General features: G+C 47.5%; 2 protein-coding genes across 6 annotated transcripts; one reads left to right on the plus strand and one right to left on the minus strand.

Moving 5' to 3' along the window:
• Nucleotides 1-44: 44 nt before the first annotated feature.
• On the minus strand, nt 45-1586 carry LOC131216090 (adenosine 3'-phospho 5'-phosphosulfate transporter 2). Its single transcript, XM_058210495.1, has 2 exons — nt 461-1586; nt 45-395 (listed from the first exon to the last, which is right to left on the minus strand). The coding sequence occupies exons 1-2, from the start codon at nt 1420-1422 to the stop codon at nt 227-229; spliced, it is 1131 nt and encodes a 376-aa protein (XP_058066478.1). The 5' UTR covers nt 1423-1586; the 3' UTR covers nt 45-226.
• A 711-nt stretch (nt 1587-2297) lies between these two features.
• On the plus strand, nt 2298-21508 carry LOC131205843 (mitochondrial adenyl nucleotide antiporter SLC25A25). Of its 5 annotated transcripts, XM_058198111.1 has the most exons (7): nt 2298-2628; nt 4944-5185; nt 5262-5373; nt 5674-5880; nt 17889-18047; nt 18123-18690; nt 18790-21508. In XM_058198111.1, exons 1-7 carry the CDS (start codon nt 2386-2388, stop codon nt 18993-18995), a joined length of 1737 nt encoding a protein of 578 aa, XP_058054094.1. In that variant the 5' UTR covers nt 2298-2385; the 3' UTR covers nt 18996-21508. The 5 variants fall into 5 exon arrangements, with proteins under 5 accessions (XP_058054094.1, XP_058054095.1, XP_058054096.1 ...); XM_058198112.1 differs by lacking the exon at nt 5674-5880 and having other exon boundaries at nt 2299-2628; XM_058198113.1 differs by lacking the exon at nt 5674-5880 and having other exon boundaries at nt 2299-2628; nt 4971-5185.
• The last annotated feature ends 45 nt before the right edge of the window (nt 21509-21553 follow it).

Below are 21553 nucleotides of genomic sequence, written 5' to 3' on the forward strand. Positions count from 1 at the left end.
GTGAAAAATCGATTAAGGCTTTGTCTATTTTATTATTTTGCCTTCAACTTCAAGCTACTCCGAAACCTTTGGTCACCGATTTTAAATTGTGAAAGTATTGCTTATTTTATTCCTTCTTTTACCCTTACGCACAGCGTGCCACTAAACGTGTCCTTGTTCACTACTTAAAGCATCTTTTTCGTTGAATTACTTTTTATGCGCAACTGCTTCGTAACGAAGCGAATAATCACACTTCCAACAGCGACTTTCTACTTTCGCTGCGGACCGGGAATCGGAGCACTCGCCGGTAGAGTGTGCTGGCCATCCGTCCCAGATCGGTAAACGTAAGCTTACTGCGTTTGCTGTACACATTCAGATAGATGCCGAACACGACTATCAGTCCGGACCATAGGTATCTGCAAGAAAGACGAATAGAATGCATGATTTGGCGTAATGGCCCAGTTCCTTAGTCTTTTCTTACTGCATCGTGAATGGTTTGCTGAAGAAGACAAATGATAACGCTATTGTGACTGCTTTCCGAGCAGTGGTGACTGTAGCAGCCAGTGGCGCTCCACACGTCCGTACTAACGTTAGTACGATCTGTATTCCCAGATAGCCGGTAAGACTGAACAGGAATCCGTATCCGTACGTCTCCATAGGGTGCTGGGCACAGAATACGACGCCCTTGTAGAGATGGCCCGATAGCAGCATGATAACTGCTAGGTACACGAATCCTATGCCGTACGAGAAGATGACCACCTCGTTGTTAGGAGCGCGGTATTCTCGCATTGCCTTCTCTTGAACGTTGCCGATAGCCGCGTCGCAAAGCAGGGCCATCGATATGAGAAATACGCCGAAAGTGTCGAAATCGGGTTGCATCTGAGAGTCGGCCAGCGTGAAAAGGATCAGCCCGAGGCACATGGCGAACGCGGCGAAGAAGTCCATCGGCCCGTGACGCTTGCCCTGTATCAACACGCTGCCGATCAGTACCGGAATCAGTTTGCAGCACTTGAAGATGACTTGCGTTGGATAATTAAGATAGCCAACACTCGAGTTGGATAGACCCATCGTTCCGAGCGTCAGAAAAGCCAGCAACGCATACGTTCGCATCGGAATGCACCGTTGAGCGGTCGTCCGTTCAATCGATCTTTCTATGTAACCGAAGGCGGTGTAATATGCGAACTGAATAAGCGTCAGGAACCACCCGTACGGGCGGAATCCATCCAGCGTGAATATCAGTTCCTGCATGTAGCCGTACACGAGGTACAAAGCGAATACACCAGCGCAGCATAGTAGAAACTGGGTTGTGCGATTGTAGTGTGTAAGATCGAAGAATAAAATCTTGATCTGCCGCTCCGGAGATTCATCTCCACCAGTGGTGCGTGATTTCTGATTCGAATCTTTGTCGCCGACATAAATCACTTCACTTTTTCCAGCCGCCATCGTGGCTAGAGGAATGTGTTTACGTACGCACTATTGAGTAAAGCTATCAACTAAACCCATCGTTAAAGAACGTTATGAGGAACCAACGGTGGGAATGGATTTTTTCTAAGAAATACTCATGATAAAATAATAATCTTCAAACACAGCGCTCGTTCGCCGCAAACTTTGACTGGCGGCCGATGTAAACAAATCCAAATCGACCGCAGCGCAACGGATGTCAAAAACTTAACTAATCGGTCAACTGAACGAACCGACTGGAAGTTTGAATAAATGTAGGCTCTTCAAAGCTCGGTTTTGAGTTAAATAGAAATAGTGTTTTATTTAGCTTTACTTAAATATGTTTCGAGAAATTAGTTGCGCAGAAAAATAAAAGAAAAAATAGTAAAATACGGTCTTGTTAATTGCATAGAATTTTTCGTTGAGTGTTGATCGCGAGAGCGCAACTGTCAAGCCGAACGAATGTCAAATGCACCAACAGTTTTGTTAGCTTTTCAGGCCTAGGAGAGAAGGGAGAGGGCAAACGAAATGCAAACGTTCTCCTTTTTCACGCCCAGCAAGCGTTAGTCGCCCGCGAAACGGATCGATCCGCGTGTGAAATAAACGCGAGAAGTGAACTCCGACCCGTGGCCCCTTCGTTCCACTGGCTAGCTGCTGGCTGGTGGAAAAACAACGTCGACAACTCACATGTGAAGAAGTAGGCTGTGCCAAAAGCGTCAGCATTTTGCAGGTGAAAGCGGAAAGTCACCAATTTCGGTCGTGTGTGACGCATTGTTTCGCAAGTGGCCCGGATTGGGGATTGGGGGTCCGCTTAGCAAGTTAGTGGGGAGCGTTCAGTGTGTGATTGTTGGAAATCAATCGGCGATATCCAGGTGTGCGTGGCCTGGTGCAGCGTTGAGGAGTGTGTTCGGATTGCTGCAAGAGCAACTTCTGGTCCGGATCTTCGTCGCGGCCGGTGAACGTACAATGGTCAACGTTAACAGGGGCTCGACGGCGCACGCTAACGACACGGTGAACGGTGGCACTTCGGTGGGATCCAACGGTCAGGACTTTCCACCCGTGCACTATCTGCACGAGCTGCCCCAGGCGGACGAGGAGCGGCTGGAGAAAATCTTCAACAAGCTCGATCGTGACGGCAATGGCCGGATCGATATTCACGATCTTTCCTCGGCTCTGAAGGAGTTCGGGCTTTCGCATCAGTACGCGGAGGTAAGCAAAGCAGGCCCACTGGCGACCACACACCACAGAACCTACTCATGCTCTTTTGCTTGCTTCGGGAGAGGAAATTAATCGACCAGCCTTCCACCAAGGGCAAAAGGAGAATGGCAACGGCAGTGAAAAGCCACTACGACGACGTATGCGCACTTTAGTCTGCGGGTTTTCCCTTTTCGTTCACCACGTGGCGTGGCCAGCGGCTGTGTGTACGCCACCGGAGAGAAAAGCTTTTCTCTGTCTCGGTCAACGACGACGAGCCCCCCAGGCGGCGCCCTATGAGAGGTTTGGAAAAGCCATTGTCGACGAGTCCGACGTCGACAGACTGTCTGCGACCCGAAAAGCGATTTTCATGCTCAAGTACGAGCATCGTTTTTGGTGCTCCAATGTTTGGAAGTAATGCTGAGACATTTTTGGCATGATAACTTATCATCCAGAGTTTGTTAGTGTTATTTATCTTTACATTTTCAATTATAATTCTCTGGCTTTGGCCTGTGGAAATCCGGTTAGTCTGAGTTTGTTTTGCGAATGGACACAAAAATATTTGTTTTAATTTCTGCTGCCTGAATTTTCCTTCCTTCCTTTTTAAGTAAGGGTTTGTGGAGTAACTCTCTAGTTTTGATGGCACAAACTCTTATCAGTTCGGAACACGTGAGGTGAAAGACACATTTCCAAAACACGCGTAAAATCGTCCCGCCTGTCCGGCAGATAACCGGTGTTAGTCTGCGTCTTAAGTAGGTTTTCTTTTTCGTTTAATGCGATTTGCAATGACGTCGGACGTTGCTTGCTCTCATTTGGTTTCACTACCACGGGGTTTCCAAAAGACTAAAGTCTTATCGCTTCCGGCTTGCGCGAATCCTGAGTCACGCCGCTGATAGTAAGGTTCGGCTCTGTTACTGGTTTCGCCGGGATTTTCGTGAATTGTATGTAAACAGCGCCCAGCTGATCAACGCACACCTGAGACGGTGGCACGTGGGGACCGGATCTTGACGATTTACGAACATTTGCCGATCACTGGCGAAACGGGATTTGGCACGCGAACGGTTGGCAAAGTAGTCGGCACGACATCATTGCGCCACTGTCCACGACGATCCGGTTTGAGCCGCTTTGACTACTTCTACACATCACCTATCCAAGCATCCATTCCCGCGGTCCGCGGCGCGACACGGATCATTACGAGTTGTCTGTTTCTTTGCTTTCCAATTGCACCGTCAACGATCAACGACCAGTGTGGATGATGTGGCGCGCGTGGGGCGCAAGATGATAAACTTTATTTTTAACCTTCCCCGGTGAGCTGCTGCTGCTGTTGCGGAATCGACATTGACCGAATGAAATCGCTGTGTGCCCCTTTTGGGGGTCGACAAATCCAATCCGGTCGCAAGCCGGCAAAGCGTCCACGGAAATCCCGTTGTTTATTCGTAAACGAGATCTTGCCTAATAATTTCTCTTTCATTTCGTCCTCAATTAACATTCACATTTGTTTCGCAAGAAAGGTTTGGTATTTGGGAAAACAATATATTCTTAATTTATTTTTTAGCTGCGAACGGGGATGCTGTTGCTAACAACATGCTAACGTTTATCTACAAAACTATTACTTAAAATTAGCTGATGGAAAATGACAAATGATTTCATAAACCATAACTCATACATCATCTTAATATTTGTTATAAATTACCATTCACAAACCTAACTTGTTTTTCCTCTTATAATTGATTTAGTTTTTCTCATCAGTACAATTCTACGTTTAAAAGAAACAAATCTAAATAGTTTTAATTACTTGGCCTAAAATTCTGATATTTTGTGTTAGCTCGTATTAGACTGTGTAGAAGGCACCCTTGCATTGCACACGGTATCGCGTACAACTTATCGGAGCATTATGTACGGAAACCGTTTGTAAAACAGGTTAAAGCTGAATCCCTGTTACGCTATTCTGAAAACCATGTTTGTTTTATTCATTGTCGCATTTTTGGGTTAAAAATCATCTCTCCAATAGTTTTGCAATAAAAATCATTTTGTGAACATTGGACGGACAATATTGCGTGCAGGGCTTGCGCGCAAGTTGTCGCTTGAATTTAAATTTCTTGTATCCGTTACAATCCCAGTTGGCTTTGGTTGTTCTGATGTTGACGTAGTCCTTAATGTTATCTTTCATTTTCTTTTCTTTACCTTTTATCACAACGCACACACATAACGCATCATCATCGCTATATGTTGCCCCGCCACAATGCTTTGCTAAAACCCAAACTGGCCATTAACACATGCCCACGTGCATCATGAATCCAACAACGAACCCTATGATCCTAAATCGACAGGAGTACGGCCATTCGTTGTTTTTTCAGCGCTTCCTGAAGCAGTCCGATCAGACGCAGAGCGGCGATGTCGGGCTGGCCGAGTTCATACATTACGTGCGGGAGCACGAAAAAAATCTACGCTTACAGTTTACCCACCTGGACAAGAACCGGGACGGAATGGTCGACCTGGAGGAGCTGATAACGGCCTTCAAGGAGCTCGGCATCGACATGGATCGGCACGAGGCGGCCAAGCTACTTAAACGGTAAGGCTCTCATGAAGGGCTCGCGCTGAACAAACCCATTTCTTAACACATGTTTCGGCGTTCTTTAAATTTGCAGAATGGATAAGGACGGTAGTTTGAACATCAGCTTTGACGAATGGAGAGATTTTCTGCTGCTGGCTCCGTCGTCCGACATCCACGAACTGGTGAAATATTGGCGACATTCGACTGTAAGTATTGCTCCATCCCTACACCGGGGTTAATCCATGTTCTCTCAACGCGCGTGCGGTCCGTAAAAGGATAATCTAAGCTCTGTACTGTGTGGTAGTAACTGGGAGTTGAAACATAAACTTCCGGTTTTTGATATTCTACTTTTCCAATTCTCCTCTACACTTCTTCTGGTGTTGCGGTTCGCACGTTTAAAATACGAAACGGAAACCTCAACCGTCAACAACCATAATCGAAAATTGAAAACCGAACTCGAAATTGTCCTCTGTGCAAACGAAACGGAACGGCAATGTGTTAAAAAGAACCTCAGGCACAACGAAGCCTACCTGATGACTGTTGGTCGCCTTGCCAGGAGCAACGATCAGCATCCCGCGCTGATCGGTCTGATCGATGTTGAGCAGGCGATCGAGCATGTGACGGACTTGCTTTTAAGCCCACCAACGAACATGCCCTGCAGCGTCGCGTCCACCAACGGCAGCGCGTCCTCGCATCTGCTGGTGGATGGTAAGGTACAGTGTTCTCCAATGCCTTCCTTTGTCCTCTCGGATTCCTGACGGATCACCGTGTGGTCTGGATCAGAGTAGTACGGCGCGCTGTACATTCTATGCTACACAAATGCTTAGTTTTCGGTTCAGGTCCAGGACCGCTGCTCTCCTGGTTCTCTGCTGAATGGCACACAAGTATTTGCGTCGCTTATGCGAGACGTCGGCGAAGACAGAAGCATCTGCTGTCTGCGGTGTTTTTCAAAATTAATCTTTGTGAAATTTTGGCCCCACGATTCGCTGACGGTTCGCATATGATGTGCTTAGGTCGCGCTTGCCGTAAAATATGCTTGCGATGCACTGAGCGTGTATTCTATTCGCTAATGCTCGCTCTTCGAACGCAGCTTTTGTCCTTTTTGGTGCATCGTTTTGTTTTAACAATCATAATTCTTGTCGTGATCCTATGAGGTCACGAGCATGTTCTTCTTACGCCTTCTTTTTGCATACTGCCCGGCTGCGCTCGATTATTGATGTTTGGTAGCGCTTGTTACGCGTATTTATGTGATCGCCAGATTGATCGGTATGCACACTTTACGGCTCCAATACTGCACTTCGTTCGGAATGTGTTTATCAGTCGTCGATTTTCTCATATTGCTCACCACTGTGCACAACTTCACACACAAACACACTCGTCATAGCCATCGGATCACTCATTCAACCGATAATTACCATGGTCATGTCATAGCGAAAGGGAAGATTCTGTATTTTTGTTTAGTGAGGCTGCCATTGAAGGTGGTACTATGTTAAATGCATGCCGATAGCATGTCACCCAGATGAAGGAATAATAATTTGTGAAACGTACTTTCATTCTGCGGTAGTATAATAGCTGTAGACATGTATTGTCCATAATTAGTGATAGTAGTATGATTATTATGACCATAATATTATAGAGCTCGAAAGCAAAGTAATCAAAATCACGAAAATGTTTTGACGACCCTGTTAGATGCCTTTGTCCTGGTCCAAGCGCTTAAGCTCATTACACCCGTAGTAATAGTGAAGTGCTTGCAAGCTTACGCAGTGTAGCAGATCGATTGCGTCACCGTTTGTCGCATCAGCGTAATTTGATCGGCGTGTTCCCAAGTGCGCCATTTCTAATTAGCTGTTCGTTCAAAGTCCGGTCAAAGTTGATAAATGCCGTCAATCTGGTTCGGTACGGTTTCGCCGGGGGAACCAAACAATCTACTTCCTTCGTGACCCTTAACCTCGGCCCCTCGATCGGCGCAACAGTCGACGAGTGTCGTCGGAGAGCGTGTTCAGCACCACACACTGCTCAAGACGCTTGCAGGCCGTTTAACCCACGAGAGCACAAAATCGGCTCTTTGTTCTTATCTGGGGCAACTGGCGGCACTGTGTGACGACTAAAGATCGAAGGTGGTAGTGTGTTCAAAAGTCGCTCGTTGCTGCACTCGTGACCTCGTGCAACGGCCCCATGTGACGCACGTACCGTGTGTTTCGAAAATTCACGCTGATTGGTTTAAATTGTAACGTTTTCCAACTGTAGGTCGCATCAGAGGGATCCGTTCAGATCCTGTTTGTCCCATAATTTAATTGCAAATATTTACGTGCCTCTGAATGTTTTTGTCGGCAAGTTTGTGGATGGAAATTGAACTAGTTTTTTCCTTGCATGTAATGTACACAGATAGGAGAAGAAATCAGTTTCAAGGTAACGACACGTAGTTTAGCAACATGCCGACATGCGCCACTTATGTTCTGACAACATTGTCGAACCTTTCGGTAATCTGTCGGCACGAGCTGCTCCTCAGTTGGTACCCTTTGACTACTCGCCCCCCTCGGGGTACGTATCTGTAAAGTGCGGCCTGAAAACTAACTGACACATAAGTTGAAACCAAGACGAGCCTCCGTCGCGTCGCTTGACGATGGGCTCCACCGGCCAGGCTATGCTCGATGTTTGAGTAAGTAAACTTCTTCACCGTGTTTAACATGTCACGGTGTGCATGTGTGTGTGGCCGCACAGGAGGTGGTCGTAGGAATGTGCCCCCGCCAACGATGACGTTTGTCCGTTCAATGATCTCCCCGCCCGGTTTTGTTTGTCGCCGACGGATTGGGCGCGAGAAAGGGTTTCAAGTTCGCCTCTGTTTCCAAGGTCCGATTAGTAGAGACAACGATGATGTTTGTGTTTCTTCATTCAACACACGTCAATCCTCAAAACAACGGGGGGATTGTGTAGCAATCTCTCAAGATCTGAACAGACGTCGGCAGATAGGTGCGGTTCCGATACCGATAAAAAAAGACCGGGCCAGGTGTCATGTAAAGGATTTAAAAAAGTCAGCAAGCGCGTGACGCTACACATGGAAGGTTTTTTTCCTTTTGGTATATTTTTGCACATTTTTTCATTCACGCTCCGTTTCCGGAAGTAGTGGAGCTTCTCAAGGATGTTCAGGGGGGGCGTTCAGTTACCTCAGTCCTTAAGAGAACGTTGTGCGAAACATGCGAAAACAGCTGGTTTAGCGATTCGCAAGACAATCTCTCGAGCGTCTAGTTCCTGGTGCGCTGGTGCTCTTTGTGGTGATTTCGCGCGTCCCACGATCGGGAAGCGACGCACATATTTCCTGTACCGGTTCCTCGAATATAATGTTTTGCTGCAGAAGTGGTTTTTGTTGTGGGGACGGATCTGTTTACTCTTCTTCCAAGAAGTCACGCGCTCGTTGATTATATGTAGTTTATTTTATTATATCCTATAGTGTTCCCAGAATTCCGACCGTTCGGAACCCGTCGCTTCCTTCGCCCGATTCTCCTTGACCCTGCCCTGAACGGCAATGGCAGTGAGAAAAAATCGAAATTTTCTGCGACTGAGTCGAGCCACGATTTTCTCATGCGTGGAAGTTATTTTTAAACATTTTGCTATTAACAGCGTTTTCGATATTTTTCTACAGAGTAAGACACTTTGACCGTTGAAACTGCCACGAAAGGTGATTTGGCTGCGCCATTTTACGTTACAATGTCATATGCGCTTCTCACTAGCATAATTGGTGCCAATGATTGAATACACGATTATCCACGAGGCCCTACTTTTTCTTAAACTGCACAAAAATGGTCTTCAGCTCGTCGTTGTGTCGTCGACTTCAGGCTTGGGTTGTGAATCTGTGTTACGGCGGTGGCCCTAGGCAATTGGTGCCGCATGTCTCACAGAAAACCAAACTCTTAAAACAATGAGTTCCAATCTGTTATTTATAGACCTCGTTTGGGGACGGTTTGGTTGTCAAAGGATGATTAAGTCTGTGTCGTAATAGATGCAAAATGCTTTACGATGGTAGTTTATTTTCAACGCTGTTAATTTAATAATATTATTACAATTTCAGAGTCTACCTTAGAAATTTAAATTTGTAATTGACAATAATTGAACGTGTTTTTGTGGTTCACGATAATTTTTCGAGGAGTAAGCATTAATTAATTAAACCAAGCTAATGCCAAATGGAGACGCATGGTGAATGATGTTATCTCTTACCTGAGAGACACCATCGCCCGATAATGAATATAACTGTAAATAATGCATCTTTGGTTCAAATTCTTCTAATTATTCGTGCGAAAGGTAACATTTCATTCATCTTGTTTCGGCCAACGCTTGAAAATAGTCTTCAAATGGACGCGAAGCCCTGGTTCGGGTTTGTTCCGAACATTCGCAGGCAAATTTGTGTCGGGTAACGTGGTGCGAGTCTGTGCTATATTTAAAAGCAGATGTTTCGGGTTTTTTGTCTCCCGAAGAAATGCCAGTGCACGGGATGGACGAGAAGAGGGTTTCACGACGTTGTATAATCAGCTAAAAGCAAAGCAAAATACCCTAGCGAAAACGAAGTATCGTGGAAAGGATTTCTATTGCGGATTACTCTGTCCTGGAAGCAACTGTCGTATTTTCAAGACCAAATATTGACGATTTGAACAAAAAAGGAGCGGGTTCGGGATTGCTTACGACTTACGACTGATCAGGGACAGACCTTCAGGTCCAGCTGTTTACTGGGCCTGCAACTTAATGAGCTTCGGAGAGCAGAAGCCCCATAGGAGCTGTTTTGTAAATAGTGCTTCCGATCAACGGTCGTCGTCGGTCGGTGTCCAGCACGGCGCAGCGCCGTGTTCAAAGTTCGGATGGAAAAGTACTACCTAATCAAAGGAGATGAATCTTACTTGTGGCCACATGCGGAGACATATGTTTGTCTCAATTGCTTTCGCGTGCCCGTGCTCTTAACAGCCGCTCCAGTGAGCAGTGCAACATCGTCGTGATCCGGTTCGGAGCAGTTTTCGCTGATCTCATGGTTCGCGGGCCAATAATTTCTCTGATGAATGTGAATTGCCAATTTGAGGTTCCAAGTCGCCGGTTTTATCCTGATAAAAGGGGCACACAACCACTCCGGTTGATCAGCCCCCCAGACGACCACACCTCCACCCAACGGGCGATTGTTGGCGAGAGGCGCGTGATCGAATTATCGATCGCAAAATGGGGCGCAATAGCGCATTTTTTGTTACACTTCCCAGGGACGTGTCCGAAAATTTTAGGCTTTTAGCAAGCGCCCCATAAATTCCGTGCAAAACGTTCCGGATCGGACCAGCTGTAAATTAGCGTGGCACTGCGAGAGTGACACTTTTTCGCCATGGTATGTTTCATTTCGGTTGGCACCCTTCCAGTTTCTGATCTGTGATCGCGGAAACATTTGGTGTGTTCTTCTTTTTTTGTATGTATAATTGTCATTCGGAGGACATTTTACAAACATAGCGTGGCTCGTCGGTGTTTTCGCCGTTTGCTTAAATTGTTTTAATTTGAAGTTCAGTCAAATCAACTGGCTTTTCACAATTCTCGCTGAACTCAAACGGAGCACACGTCGAGGTTGAGAAACCATGGCCAATCTACATTTCGTGACCCTCAAAATCTGTGCCAGAAGCAATCAAAATAATCTAATTAAAAACTATCATCCGGGCCACCCGAAAGAAGGAACCATTTTCCTCGCACGGACGGAATGTCGCTTCTCCGATGCTTATCTCGCGTGAGGGAGGGCTTTTAACAATCTCCCAATCAGATCGTCTGCATTCGTGATGACGCCAAAGAACCCCTTTTACGTAAGTTCCGTACGCGGAGTTCGTTTGCTGGGTTGTAAAGCGTGATAAATTGGGACCATTAAAGGAAAATTCATTGTCACCTATAGGCTGTTGAGTGGTCTACTAGATAAGATAGCCAAGAAGTAGCCAACACTTATCTGGTCATTTTACCGCCCGGGGTCCCTAATCTTCCGCGCTGGGTTTATACGCCATGCGCCGACGGTTACGCCGATCGCAAGCCCCCTCGCACGTTGCTGGGAGTATGCGAGGGCCAGAGCCCGGATGTCGGGCCCAAAATCAGCCTTGAACATCGTTTCACGGGGCGTGATCCAATTAGAGGGCCGTAGTCGCGACGCGTCATCGTTTACGCGCCGCGAGCTTATCAGGCATCGGCCATGTGACCGCCAATGTGTGCCAATAATGTTCGAAGCGTTGTTTTTTCGCTTCTGCCGAGATGCGTCTTACAACCACTGTTTGTTTGTGGCCGTGTCTGGTTTGTAGAACGGTGTTTGTGTTTTGATTGCATTCCCCCGTGACGTATTACGACGACCGGAACGTCTGCTTATCAATGATTTACACTATCGTCGTTGTACTGATTCCGGTTTGTGGTCGGTCACTTCGGAATTGTATTGTGGCTAGACGGGAAATAGTTTCAAGCCTCGGTGTCGGGTGTGAACTGCGCGTCGGCCATGATCGGTGCGTCATGCAGACTTACTTACTCTGTTTATCTTAAAAAACTCGGGCACGCAAACCCCTATCTCGCTGCTCTGCGTGTGACGTCAGGCAGCGGTATGTGTGAGATAAACAAATCCCCTTTTTGGCATCCGGACTTGCACTGGGCGTGACGTTATTTGGGACAAGCGCTCTTCCGAACCGCCGCGAACTGCCTCGATTCGGTTCGAATGCTTGCAGCAGCGAGTTCAGCGTTCACGGTTCTGGTTTCTTGTGACAATTGCAAGCTTTCGAAATGGCCAAAGTTCGCCCGGTTCTTAGCACCACATGCTTTGTTTGAAACGAAGGACATTTGGGGTGAGCGTTTGGCAAAGGAGGTATGCTAATATGGGCACGAGTTAAACGCCACTTGGCACCTCTAGGTGAATGGTCGATTCCTTTCATCACTTGTCTGTCATATTGTTCGTGACCCTTGGCCAGCTGACTGTACTGAAAGACATCGATCTGGAAATTTCTGCCCCAACTAATGCGGAATATTAAACATCATACAAAGCATGCTTAGTTTTCGCAATACGTCAAAAAAGTATTGCTTCTTCAAGGTCATCAAAAGTAACTCTCCTAAAAGTAACTTCAGTAACTGCCTCACTCGGAATAGTCGTAGCAATAATTCCCGTCCACCTGTGGCTTTTAATTTGAATTATGGTGAGGGTCAGTTCAGCAAAAGATGGTTTTGTCTAGTTGACTAAATAATTTCCTCCTCTTTTCTAACGCAATTGAAACCGTTCGCAACACTTATCGCAACGGGCCCGGCTTCGGGTGGTTTCACGTGTTTTTACGTAATGACCACGATCATGCCCTCATACAACCTTCCCGATGAGACCTTCCTGGCCCGCTCTGCCCGCCGTCGGCATCGGACTCTCTCGCTCCGTCGTTTAGCATACGTCACCGCGTTGTCTATCGTAACGGTCGCTTACTGGTCATCGTCAAGCGCGGTCCGCGGTTAGTGAGAATCTTGCCACCGCCACGCTTAGACGTGCTTTTCGCTGCATCGGTGTAGCGGAGTAAGCGACAAGGCTTGCCACAAACCCTTTTATCCCTCCCGAGGTACCGGGTTCCGGGTACCGGGCGTACGATAAAAGAGGCCCTTTCGCCCCGAAAAAGAGCACCCAACAGTTCGATTGTGTCGACGGGGGTGAGAAACAAAATTTGACGTGGTGCTGCTTTCGGAGAAAGGTGGAAAAGAGAGAGTGTTAAACAATTACAAGCCAACCAGTGGGAAGCGATTGGAATTAAAGTGCAAAGTCAACCGCCATACACGGCGCGAATTCGCTCCCTAACGCACGCTGATTAGCTTACGGTGTGTTCGTGTGTTCGCCTGTAGCCGTCTACGCCGACCGCGGGAAGTGAACGCAGGTCACCGAGCAGGCGACGAAAAGATACCGCTGTTGCTAGGCGCGCATCGAAACAGCTGTTTTCCGTTCGCCGAACCGCGCCGCCGTGTCGCGTGTGCGAGAGAGCCAGCATCGGTGAGCAACCCGAACCCGCACTGAGCGAGCACACTTCGTTCAACGCCTTTATCGCGAGTACACGTGCTTTGGTGCGAATCGATACTTCCCACACAAAAAAGCCTACAAACGCGCCGAGAGAGAGAGTGAAATTTGTGGACCGGTGATAGAGGATTCTAGAAACGTCTTGTGATATTTATGCATCAGAACTAGTACTTTAAAGGCTGCGATAAACGAGCGCGCAGCGCCTTCTGTGATCCTCCGGAAGAAAGTCTCCGTTTTATTGTGATAGAGTGTAACTTTACTGGAAGGTCAAACAAACCGAAACAAAATGGCCCTCGAACAGACCGCGATACCAGCAGTCGGCGGCGATGTGCTGGAGGATTTTGTCCACATCTTCAAGGAGCTATTGTCACGGGTAATTATTCACTCTCGATGGAACTACACGTGTTCTCAACATTCACCCTTTTCAACAAAAAATGGTTTCCCGCTAAACAATTGAAGTGAAAGCTAAATTCCACCCGAACAAACGAAAACAAAATTAAAGGGCCATCTTTTGGCGGGAAGCATTCCAACGCGTCGTTCCTGGAAGCCGCATTAATCACGCACGGCGTTTTGGGCGGCGCGAGAAGGGAAAACACGCTGCCGCTTGACTCATCGGCTGCTGCGCCCTAATGTTTGGGGTGCATTTAAAGTCTGGCTTGTGGCGGCATTTAAACGTCTGTATGTGTGTGCGTCCGGTCCGCTAGGGGCTTTCCGTTTGCGCGCGGAACTCGTTCCTTGCCCTTAGAGCGTGCGTCAAAAAAAAAACCGGACCCGAACAATGCCCGACGCACGGCGCGCGTTGCTGTTGCTAAGGCGGTTTTATCTCGATCCCGCGCGCCGCTGCGCTGGAAAGGTCGTTAGTGATCTGCGCCGTCAAAAGTGGTGAATTTCGGTTGATGCTTGAGAATTGGGCGCGCTTCTCACTCACCACCATGCTCACCACTAGAGAAGGAATTTGAAAAGGCAAAATTTGCCACTTAGATAAAGTTATTTGAATAATCGTCAATAATTATCGTTTTGTACCGAAGGCCGATAGTCTGGCCAATCGTTACCAAGTACCATAAGCAATGCAAATGGATGCCAACAAAATGGTATCACGTCGAATAGGACACTCTCGTGGGTGTAATTAGAACTCAATTATCCATATAACGATAAACGCTTGACAGCGTATCGATTAAAGAAAGTATGCTGGTCGAGCATTTGTCGTTCACGCTGTGTACGGCGTGATGTATAACTTTCAGGCGCCGCTGATCTGGTAATCTGATTTTGTCTTTCGAACAGAAGCCCTACAGATGCGATCATTATTATGTTTTATCACTATCATTCGCCGGGTGAAGGTCACCGATTGGTCTACTCCGAAGTGTTCCATTTTTAGCCAGTTGTAGCCTGATATGAAAGTACGGTTAAAGCCTGGGTTGTTGTGTCGCTTACCGGCATACCGTCGAAGGAAAATTCCTCTGCCAGGCGGCGGATATGTACAGCTGTGGAAAGCACTTCCCACCGGTCGCTGCACACTACTTCCGACATGCGCATTAGTGGAGCAGCCAATGGTACACCAGTTTTATGACTTTTGCGAAATGCAAAAAATTTGCCCCCGTTGAGGTTTGTGCAACATTTGCTTCCACCGTTCCGTCTACTCCCTATGGTCTGCTGCCAATTGACATGCCTAGAGACCGGTCTATGGCCGCCGTCACGTGCCGATCGACTGAACAGCTGGTCGATTAAATGCCGTGGAATGTGCATGCCGTGTGGAAATGGCACTGATGGGGTTGGACCCATCGTTGGCACTCACGCGAACTGTTTCCGTGAGTTGGGTTGATCTCCGGCAACTATTTTCCTCTCTTCGTAAAACTCGGCATCGCGAGCGGCGAAGAGATTATGTTGGCGGAGCGTGAAAATCGCTCTTGGAGCTTTTCCTCCGTACCTCACGAAGGCTCACCTTTTCGATGAGCGAAGGTGGGTTTTTCTCCGAGCGAACAGCATTCTTTTCCTATGGCACGGGCTGGCCACGAAGGGAAGCGGTGCCGAGAGGTGCCGTTTGGCACCTAACCCAAGCCAGAACCGAGGAAACCTGATGTGGTTACGAGTGCCAGTTGATGGCTGACGGTTGTCGGAAAAGTTAGTGTTTGTCGCTTACGGTGCTGCAGGCGAATTCGCCACCACCGTTGCGCTCGGTTTCTCTCCCAAAGTGCTGTGTGTCCGGAAGCGTACAACTCCTGCAAACACTGGCCTGGCTCCTGCTGCTGCTGCTGCTGCCATGAGCCCGTTGGCAATGTTTCGCGTTTTCGGCTGAACGCGGCGGAAGATTCGCCGTAGGACCACGACCAAGGACAACGACGACGGGGCCTAGTTCTTCCTGCCGCGGGTGCGTGAACGCTTCCCGATTGCATGGGACTTTTTATCGATCCTCGCGCATGACCATGGACACGCTGGATAGTGATTTCTATGTCGAGCTAGTGACGAAGGTAAACGCCATTGCGGCTGGTTAACACACCGACAGCGCCTGCATGCTCTGCAACATTTCGGTTACTTTTAAACTCACAAACACGGCAGATTCGATTGGCGTCGTATTGCCCGCGGTCGTGTTTTGCGCACAGAGAAAGCAGAGTGCGACTTTGAGGGAGGAGGCCGGTACCCCCCGAGTGAAACTATTAATAGGGGAGCGAAACCGAAAAGGGCACCGGGAAGGTGTTAGAGGCTGTCGGTTGAGTGCAACTGTCACGCTAAACCACCGCTAAATTCGCTCAAATATTCGCTCCTCTCTCACTTACGTAAGTGGCCGAGTGCTGAGTCCTTTCATTGTTTTCCGGTGAACCTGCCGGCCACCGTGTGGTTAGTATCTGACATAAGAGACTGAGGGATGCGCCAAACTCTAGGACCTGTTGTCATCCTGTTTGATGTTTGAACGGAACACCCAATCGTATGACCCGTGAAAATACAGATCGCGTCAGATGTGTCAGAAGGGGGGCACGTCTTTCAACACCGTATTGATAACGAGTCCTGCATGGGAATTACTTTCGGCAGCCGGCGTCGCTTGTTGCCAAGCTTCGAGCAGTGTGCTGATAACCGATTGGAATGTGCCAACAGTTGGTGATAAGACGTTTGGATGGCTCCAAAATGGTGCCATGCTAGATGGAGTGGAAGAGCACGTGAATCACACATCCTGTTTGCATTTTCCATTTTTTTCCAAGGACCCCTAACTAGAAAGGTGGGACGGGGCGTGCTCTTGGGTGATGTGTTCAGACCCATTTCCGTTCGTCCGAATTGTCGATAGCAAAACGCTGAAAATTAAATGGCGTGTAAAGAGGACGCTTGACAACGTTGTCAATAAAGTAATTAAGTTGTCGTGTTCGTGTTGATCGTGGGCGACGATGCGAGCGATGACAAGGCGATGAAGTAGCAAAACACGATTATCCTGTACAGTTACTTAAGGAACATCACGAAGGGAGACCACCAAAACGAAGGGTCGTGTGAGGTAAATGTTTCCCTTTGCAACGTCTCGTTCCTGTTCCTGACTTGGAATAGTGATTGAAAGTATACGAAGATGCTAAAAGTTTCCCGTTCGCATGCACTGTAAATTCCAAAATCATGGAATGAACCAGGGAATAACCGAAAAACACCGTTAGCAAACCCGGACACATTGCGACGAGTGCTTATCAGTGACGTTTAGTTCACTCAGACATTGCTTTAACCTCACACTTCACGCAGGGCAAGGATGACCGTGGTGGACCGACCAAAACCAGATTATTCCAGTGGTCGGTCTCGAGGCTCTCTTCCCTGCGAGGGCTTTAACCTACAGTGCGGATGGACTTTCATGGGGACTTTTACCCGAAATTCTACGGTTATTCGATGTTTCTAATCTGGAGCCGTGTTGGACTTGAAACCATCAGCTCTGAGTCGGGTCGGTATCTGTGTCGTGTAGGTAAAATTGTCCGATTGTTGCTAGTTAACCTGTTTGTACCATTTGCTGCGTTCGCTTTGCAAACAATGACGAAATGGAGCATCCTGAATACGTCAGCCAGTGGCTGCCAGTAACCAATCTAACAAACAATCGCGATTAGTGGTACATTCGCTGGCAGGATGCTCAGTCATGCCGAGAGGAACTGATACCCCTGGGCGGGGGAGATAACAAACGCAAGAAGGGAATTTGTGGGGTTCGTTTTATTTACTTGACCCAACGTGGAGCGAAGCGTGATCACTCTCCTACATGCTCCACTGAATACTGGATTAATACTGGCAGCGTCACGCGGGAATCAGCTGATCCGATCCGGTGGTAAGCCGATCGGGATAAAGTTTTCTTCACGTTAGAACCGATCACCTTCAGTGGTAGTTATTGAAAGATTAGTCCCATTAGTTGGTACTGGTTGTGTAGTTTCGTAACGTTGGTTAAATCGATAGATGTCGTATAGGGTGTTGATTCCTCATCAATTGTTCTACCGTCACCTTGTAGACTGTTTCGGCCAAGATCAATCGTTCGCAGCACTCTTCCACTACCCGTGGCTCACTTTCATTGTTCCATAAGTCGTATAGGATTATCTTATTGTTCACGTTCGTTTTGCTAGTGTAGCCACATTCGACACACGCCGTACACACGCGGTACAAATCATTCGTCACCGTAACTGCCAAATTAGTTACCATAAGCCATCCACCATTTCGGGCCACGGATTAATGTTTCGTTTTTGCGGTTGCTGGGCGGTTCCATTACAGTACTTGGATATCGGTGAGGATCTAAACGTACCTGATGACTTCACGCAGAGCGAAATGCAAACCGGGATGTGGTGGAGGCACCTGGCGGCGGGTGGAATCGCCGGAGCAGTATCTCGAACCTGCACAGCGCCACTGGATCGGCTGAAGGTGTTCCTACAGGTACGTGTGTGTCATACGCATGGTGTGTGCTCCAGCAAATGACATTCCTTAATTCGTTCTTTTCTACCCTTGCAGGTGCAATCATCCAAACAGCGAATCTCAGACTGTCTTCAGTACATGCTGAAGGAGGGTGGCGTGCGGAGCCTGTGGCGTGGAAATCTGATCAACGTGCTAAAGATCGCGCCGGAAAGTGCGATCAAGTTCGCGGCGTACGAGCAGGTGAAGCGCTTGATCCGTGGCAAGGACAAACGTCAGATGACGATCTACGAGCGGTTCGTGGCGGGTGCCTGTGCCGGAGGCGTTAGCCAGACGGTCATCTACCCGATGGAAGTATTAAAAACCCGACTAGCGCTGCGAAAGACCGGCGAGTACAGTAGCATCGTTGATGCGGCCACAAAGATCTACCGGCGGGAAGGGCTGCGTTCCTTCTACCGCGGCTACATTCCAAACATGCTCGGCATCATCCCGTACGCCGGCATCGATCTGGCGGTGTACGAGACGCTGAAGAAGAAGTACCTTAGCCACCACGAGACGGAGCAGCCCAGCTTCTGGCTGTTGCTGGCTTGTGGTAGTGCGTCCAGCACACTCGGTCAAGTTTGCTCTTACCCCCTGGCATTGGTCCGAACGAGATTGCAAGCTCAAGGTAAGCAACGATACCAACGCTTCGCAAGCCCCCACACGTGAGGGCAACATTCAAACAGACTTACGTTACAACTTTTGCTTTCATTTCTCTTCGCAACAGCGGTCACAATTGGTCCGAACGCGGATGGCAGTGTCACGGTGGAACCGAACATGACCAATGTATTTAAGCGAATAATACAAACGGAAGGTCCCTTGGGTCTCTACCGTGGCATCACGCCGAACTTCATCAAAGTATTACCGGCCGTCTCGATCAGCTACGTCGTGTACGAGTATTCGAGCCGTGCCCTCGGTGTTAATATGACGTGATCTGTGTCACAGTTGCAAAGCATTGCACCGCGCACTCCTCGCACCGTGCCGCTGCAACCTCTTCGCTTCGTGTCCCGCCCGGCACCGCGTCGTTCTGCGATGTTTCGGCTTCTCGGTACACGGCGCCGCTCAGCCGTTCGGCTCCATCATTCTCATCAAACCCTCTGGCGTGGTTCCAGCGAATGGACCGTCCATGGAAAGCTGAGTGACTAAGGCTTATCCCTGCACATTCGCCTCAACGTTCCGGTCAGATGTTTAGCTGTGTTCCATCAAATCCTAACACCACTCGAAGACGACGAAACGGTCGCACTATCTTGGGTGACACAGATAGTTGTTTAGCTGCAAGGGCCTGGGACGGATCTGCCTGAGGCCCAGGAGCCTTCTCTGAGCCGTTGTGGCGCTCTCTCGCAGGGTGATTGTGATAAAGTAATGTCCGCCAGGCGCGCAAACGACCGACCAGCAAGTAAACAACGTAAGGAACTCGAATTTTGTTGCAAAAGCTCAAGGGAAGCAATCCGAAGGAGCTTAATGAGACGAAAAGTTGACAAGAGATGCTAGTTGCAGATGCAGATCATATTAAATTATTTTACCTATTAGTAGCAATTTTTAAAAAATTGTATTATTCAATTTTCAAAGCAACTGTGCATTGTCGAAACAACCGGCAGAGGTTAGAGCCCGATGTAGGCCATTTAGACATTTTCGTTTGTCTACCGAAGAACGGGAGAGGCTTTCGTTCCTTAGGCTTGGCGGATCGCGTTCGCAACAACGATTCGATCTGCTCGGAGGTGATGGTGATAGCGATTCCGGGCGCTTGAAAGGGTGCAGCCCTTTTCTGTATAGCTAGGTTAGGACATAAAGCAATCAGTGTCCCTCTCCTTGGTTCTATCTCTCTACCTGTGCGTCACACTGTGTCAAAACGTGAAATGATATACTCTAACCGAGCCACCAGAGAGATAAAGAACGAATCGTAGTGGTCAAGCCAAGTCCAAGCCCGTGCTACGGTACGTGCAAGATGTGTGAGAAGAAAATGTTGGCAAACAAAAGCCCTAACACAAAATGGCATAAACGGTGAACCATTTAAACGCGCCGCGTACACACAACAGCTAGCAAAGACTTCTACAATGTTAGATTATTTATTAAAATAGACAAAATGAAAGTGAAAAGCGGACGATGCACTGAAATGAAAATGAATGATTACAATAACAATCACATAATCAATTGTGGAATTCTTTAGTTTTTGTTTTCTTTTCTCCATTTTATGATATCATTACTTACACTACAAATTTCACTCATCATTCGATTGTTTTTGGCTCCATTCGGAGTGTTCCCTGCTTTGGGAGATGCGAAATTTATCCCCCTGAAACTGTTTGCTAAACGCGATTATTTTATCTTACGCTGTTTGTCCTTATCCGCTTGATTATAACGTTTTTTTTGTTGCACGTGTTTCGACACTATTTTCGAGTCCCGTTTTTCTGTTTCGATTATATTTTGCCATTAAACGTGAGATGTGGCCAACGTGAGTACACTGGGCAGATGGAAAGGAATATGCTGAACCTAATGTAATTGAACCAACGAGATACGAGGCTAGAAAATACTGAAGGCAAGTGACGTATGGTATCTCTTTTGACCGCTAACAAGTTATATATCTCCTGTGATCATGGATGTTAATCTTAAACATATTGAAAGTAAAATAAAGCCTTCACACAACTAACAAATGACAGTTACGACGCGTAGAAGGTGCAGCTAACGCAGTTACGCTGCAACTATTGCGTCTTGGAAAGGGCTCCGGAAGGCCCGGAATATGTGGCAAAGACGAATAAAATAAAGAAATTCAAGATTGGAGAGTGTACGAAGCTCCTTCTCACAAAACTGCACCATCTTTTTTCTGGTTCATGAAACTAAACGCAACAATACCGATACTGAATACTGAAGAAACACATACTGAAGCCATGGAACCGCCGGAAGGATAAGATTAGATAGGATAAGTTGATACGCGCAGGAGAAGAACGAACGGAGGATGAGCTCACGAGGAAGAAAAAAACGAAAGCACGTGTGCGTGTAGCGACAAATGTAACGAAATTTACAGCATTTTAGGTGTTTGTTACCAATGAAGTGATATATTAATGATTTTCTCTCAATTTTATAGAACAAATCATGTACTTATACTGTAAATGAAAACAGAAAGACCGGCCAAGGCATGAAACGTCTTCTGGCATCGGTCCCAGTGCAGTCCGATTTCATACCCTTCTTCGTAACCACGCTTCCCTTCTTCTATCGTCGTTACAACAGAAAACACTATCGAATAGTTACAGATGCATAGTTAACATCGCGCGACGAGTTTCAATATTGCTAGCTCTCTGTTGATGAATTGCACACTAAGGCTGAAAGTTGAACAAAGACATTTTCTCTTCTTGCTCCTTACTACACGGAATGAACGTTATTTTGATCAACAGATATTTACGCAATCTCGCAATTAACGGCCACTGCGGAAACTCCAAACATGCTACGCAAACCGAAATGTAATAGCCAAATGAATTAAAATAAATCAGCAGATGACA

Source organism: Anopheles bellator, chromosome 1 (assembly GCF_943735745.2).
Source record: "Anopheles bellator chromosome 1, idAnoBellAS_SP24_06.2, whole genome shotgun sequence".
Classification (NCBI taxonomy): domain Eukaryota; kingdom Metazoa; phylum Arthropoda; class Insecta; order Diptera; family Culicidae; genus Anopheles; species Anopheles bellator.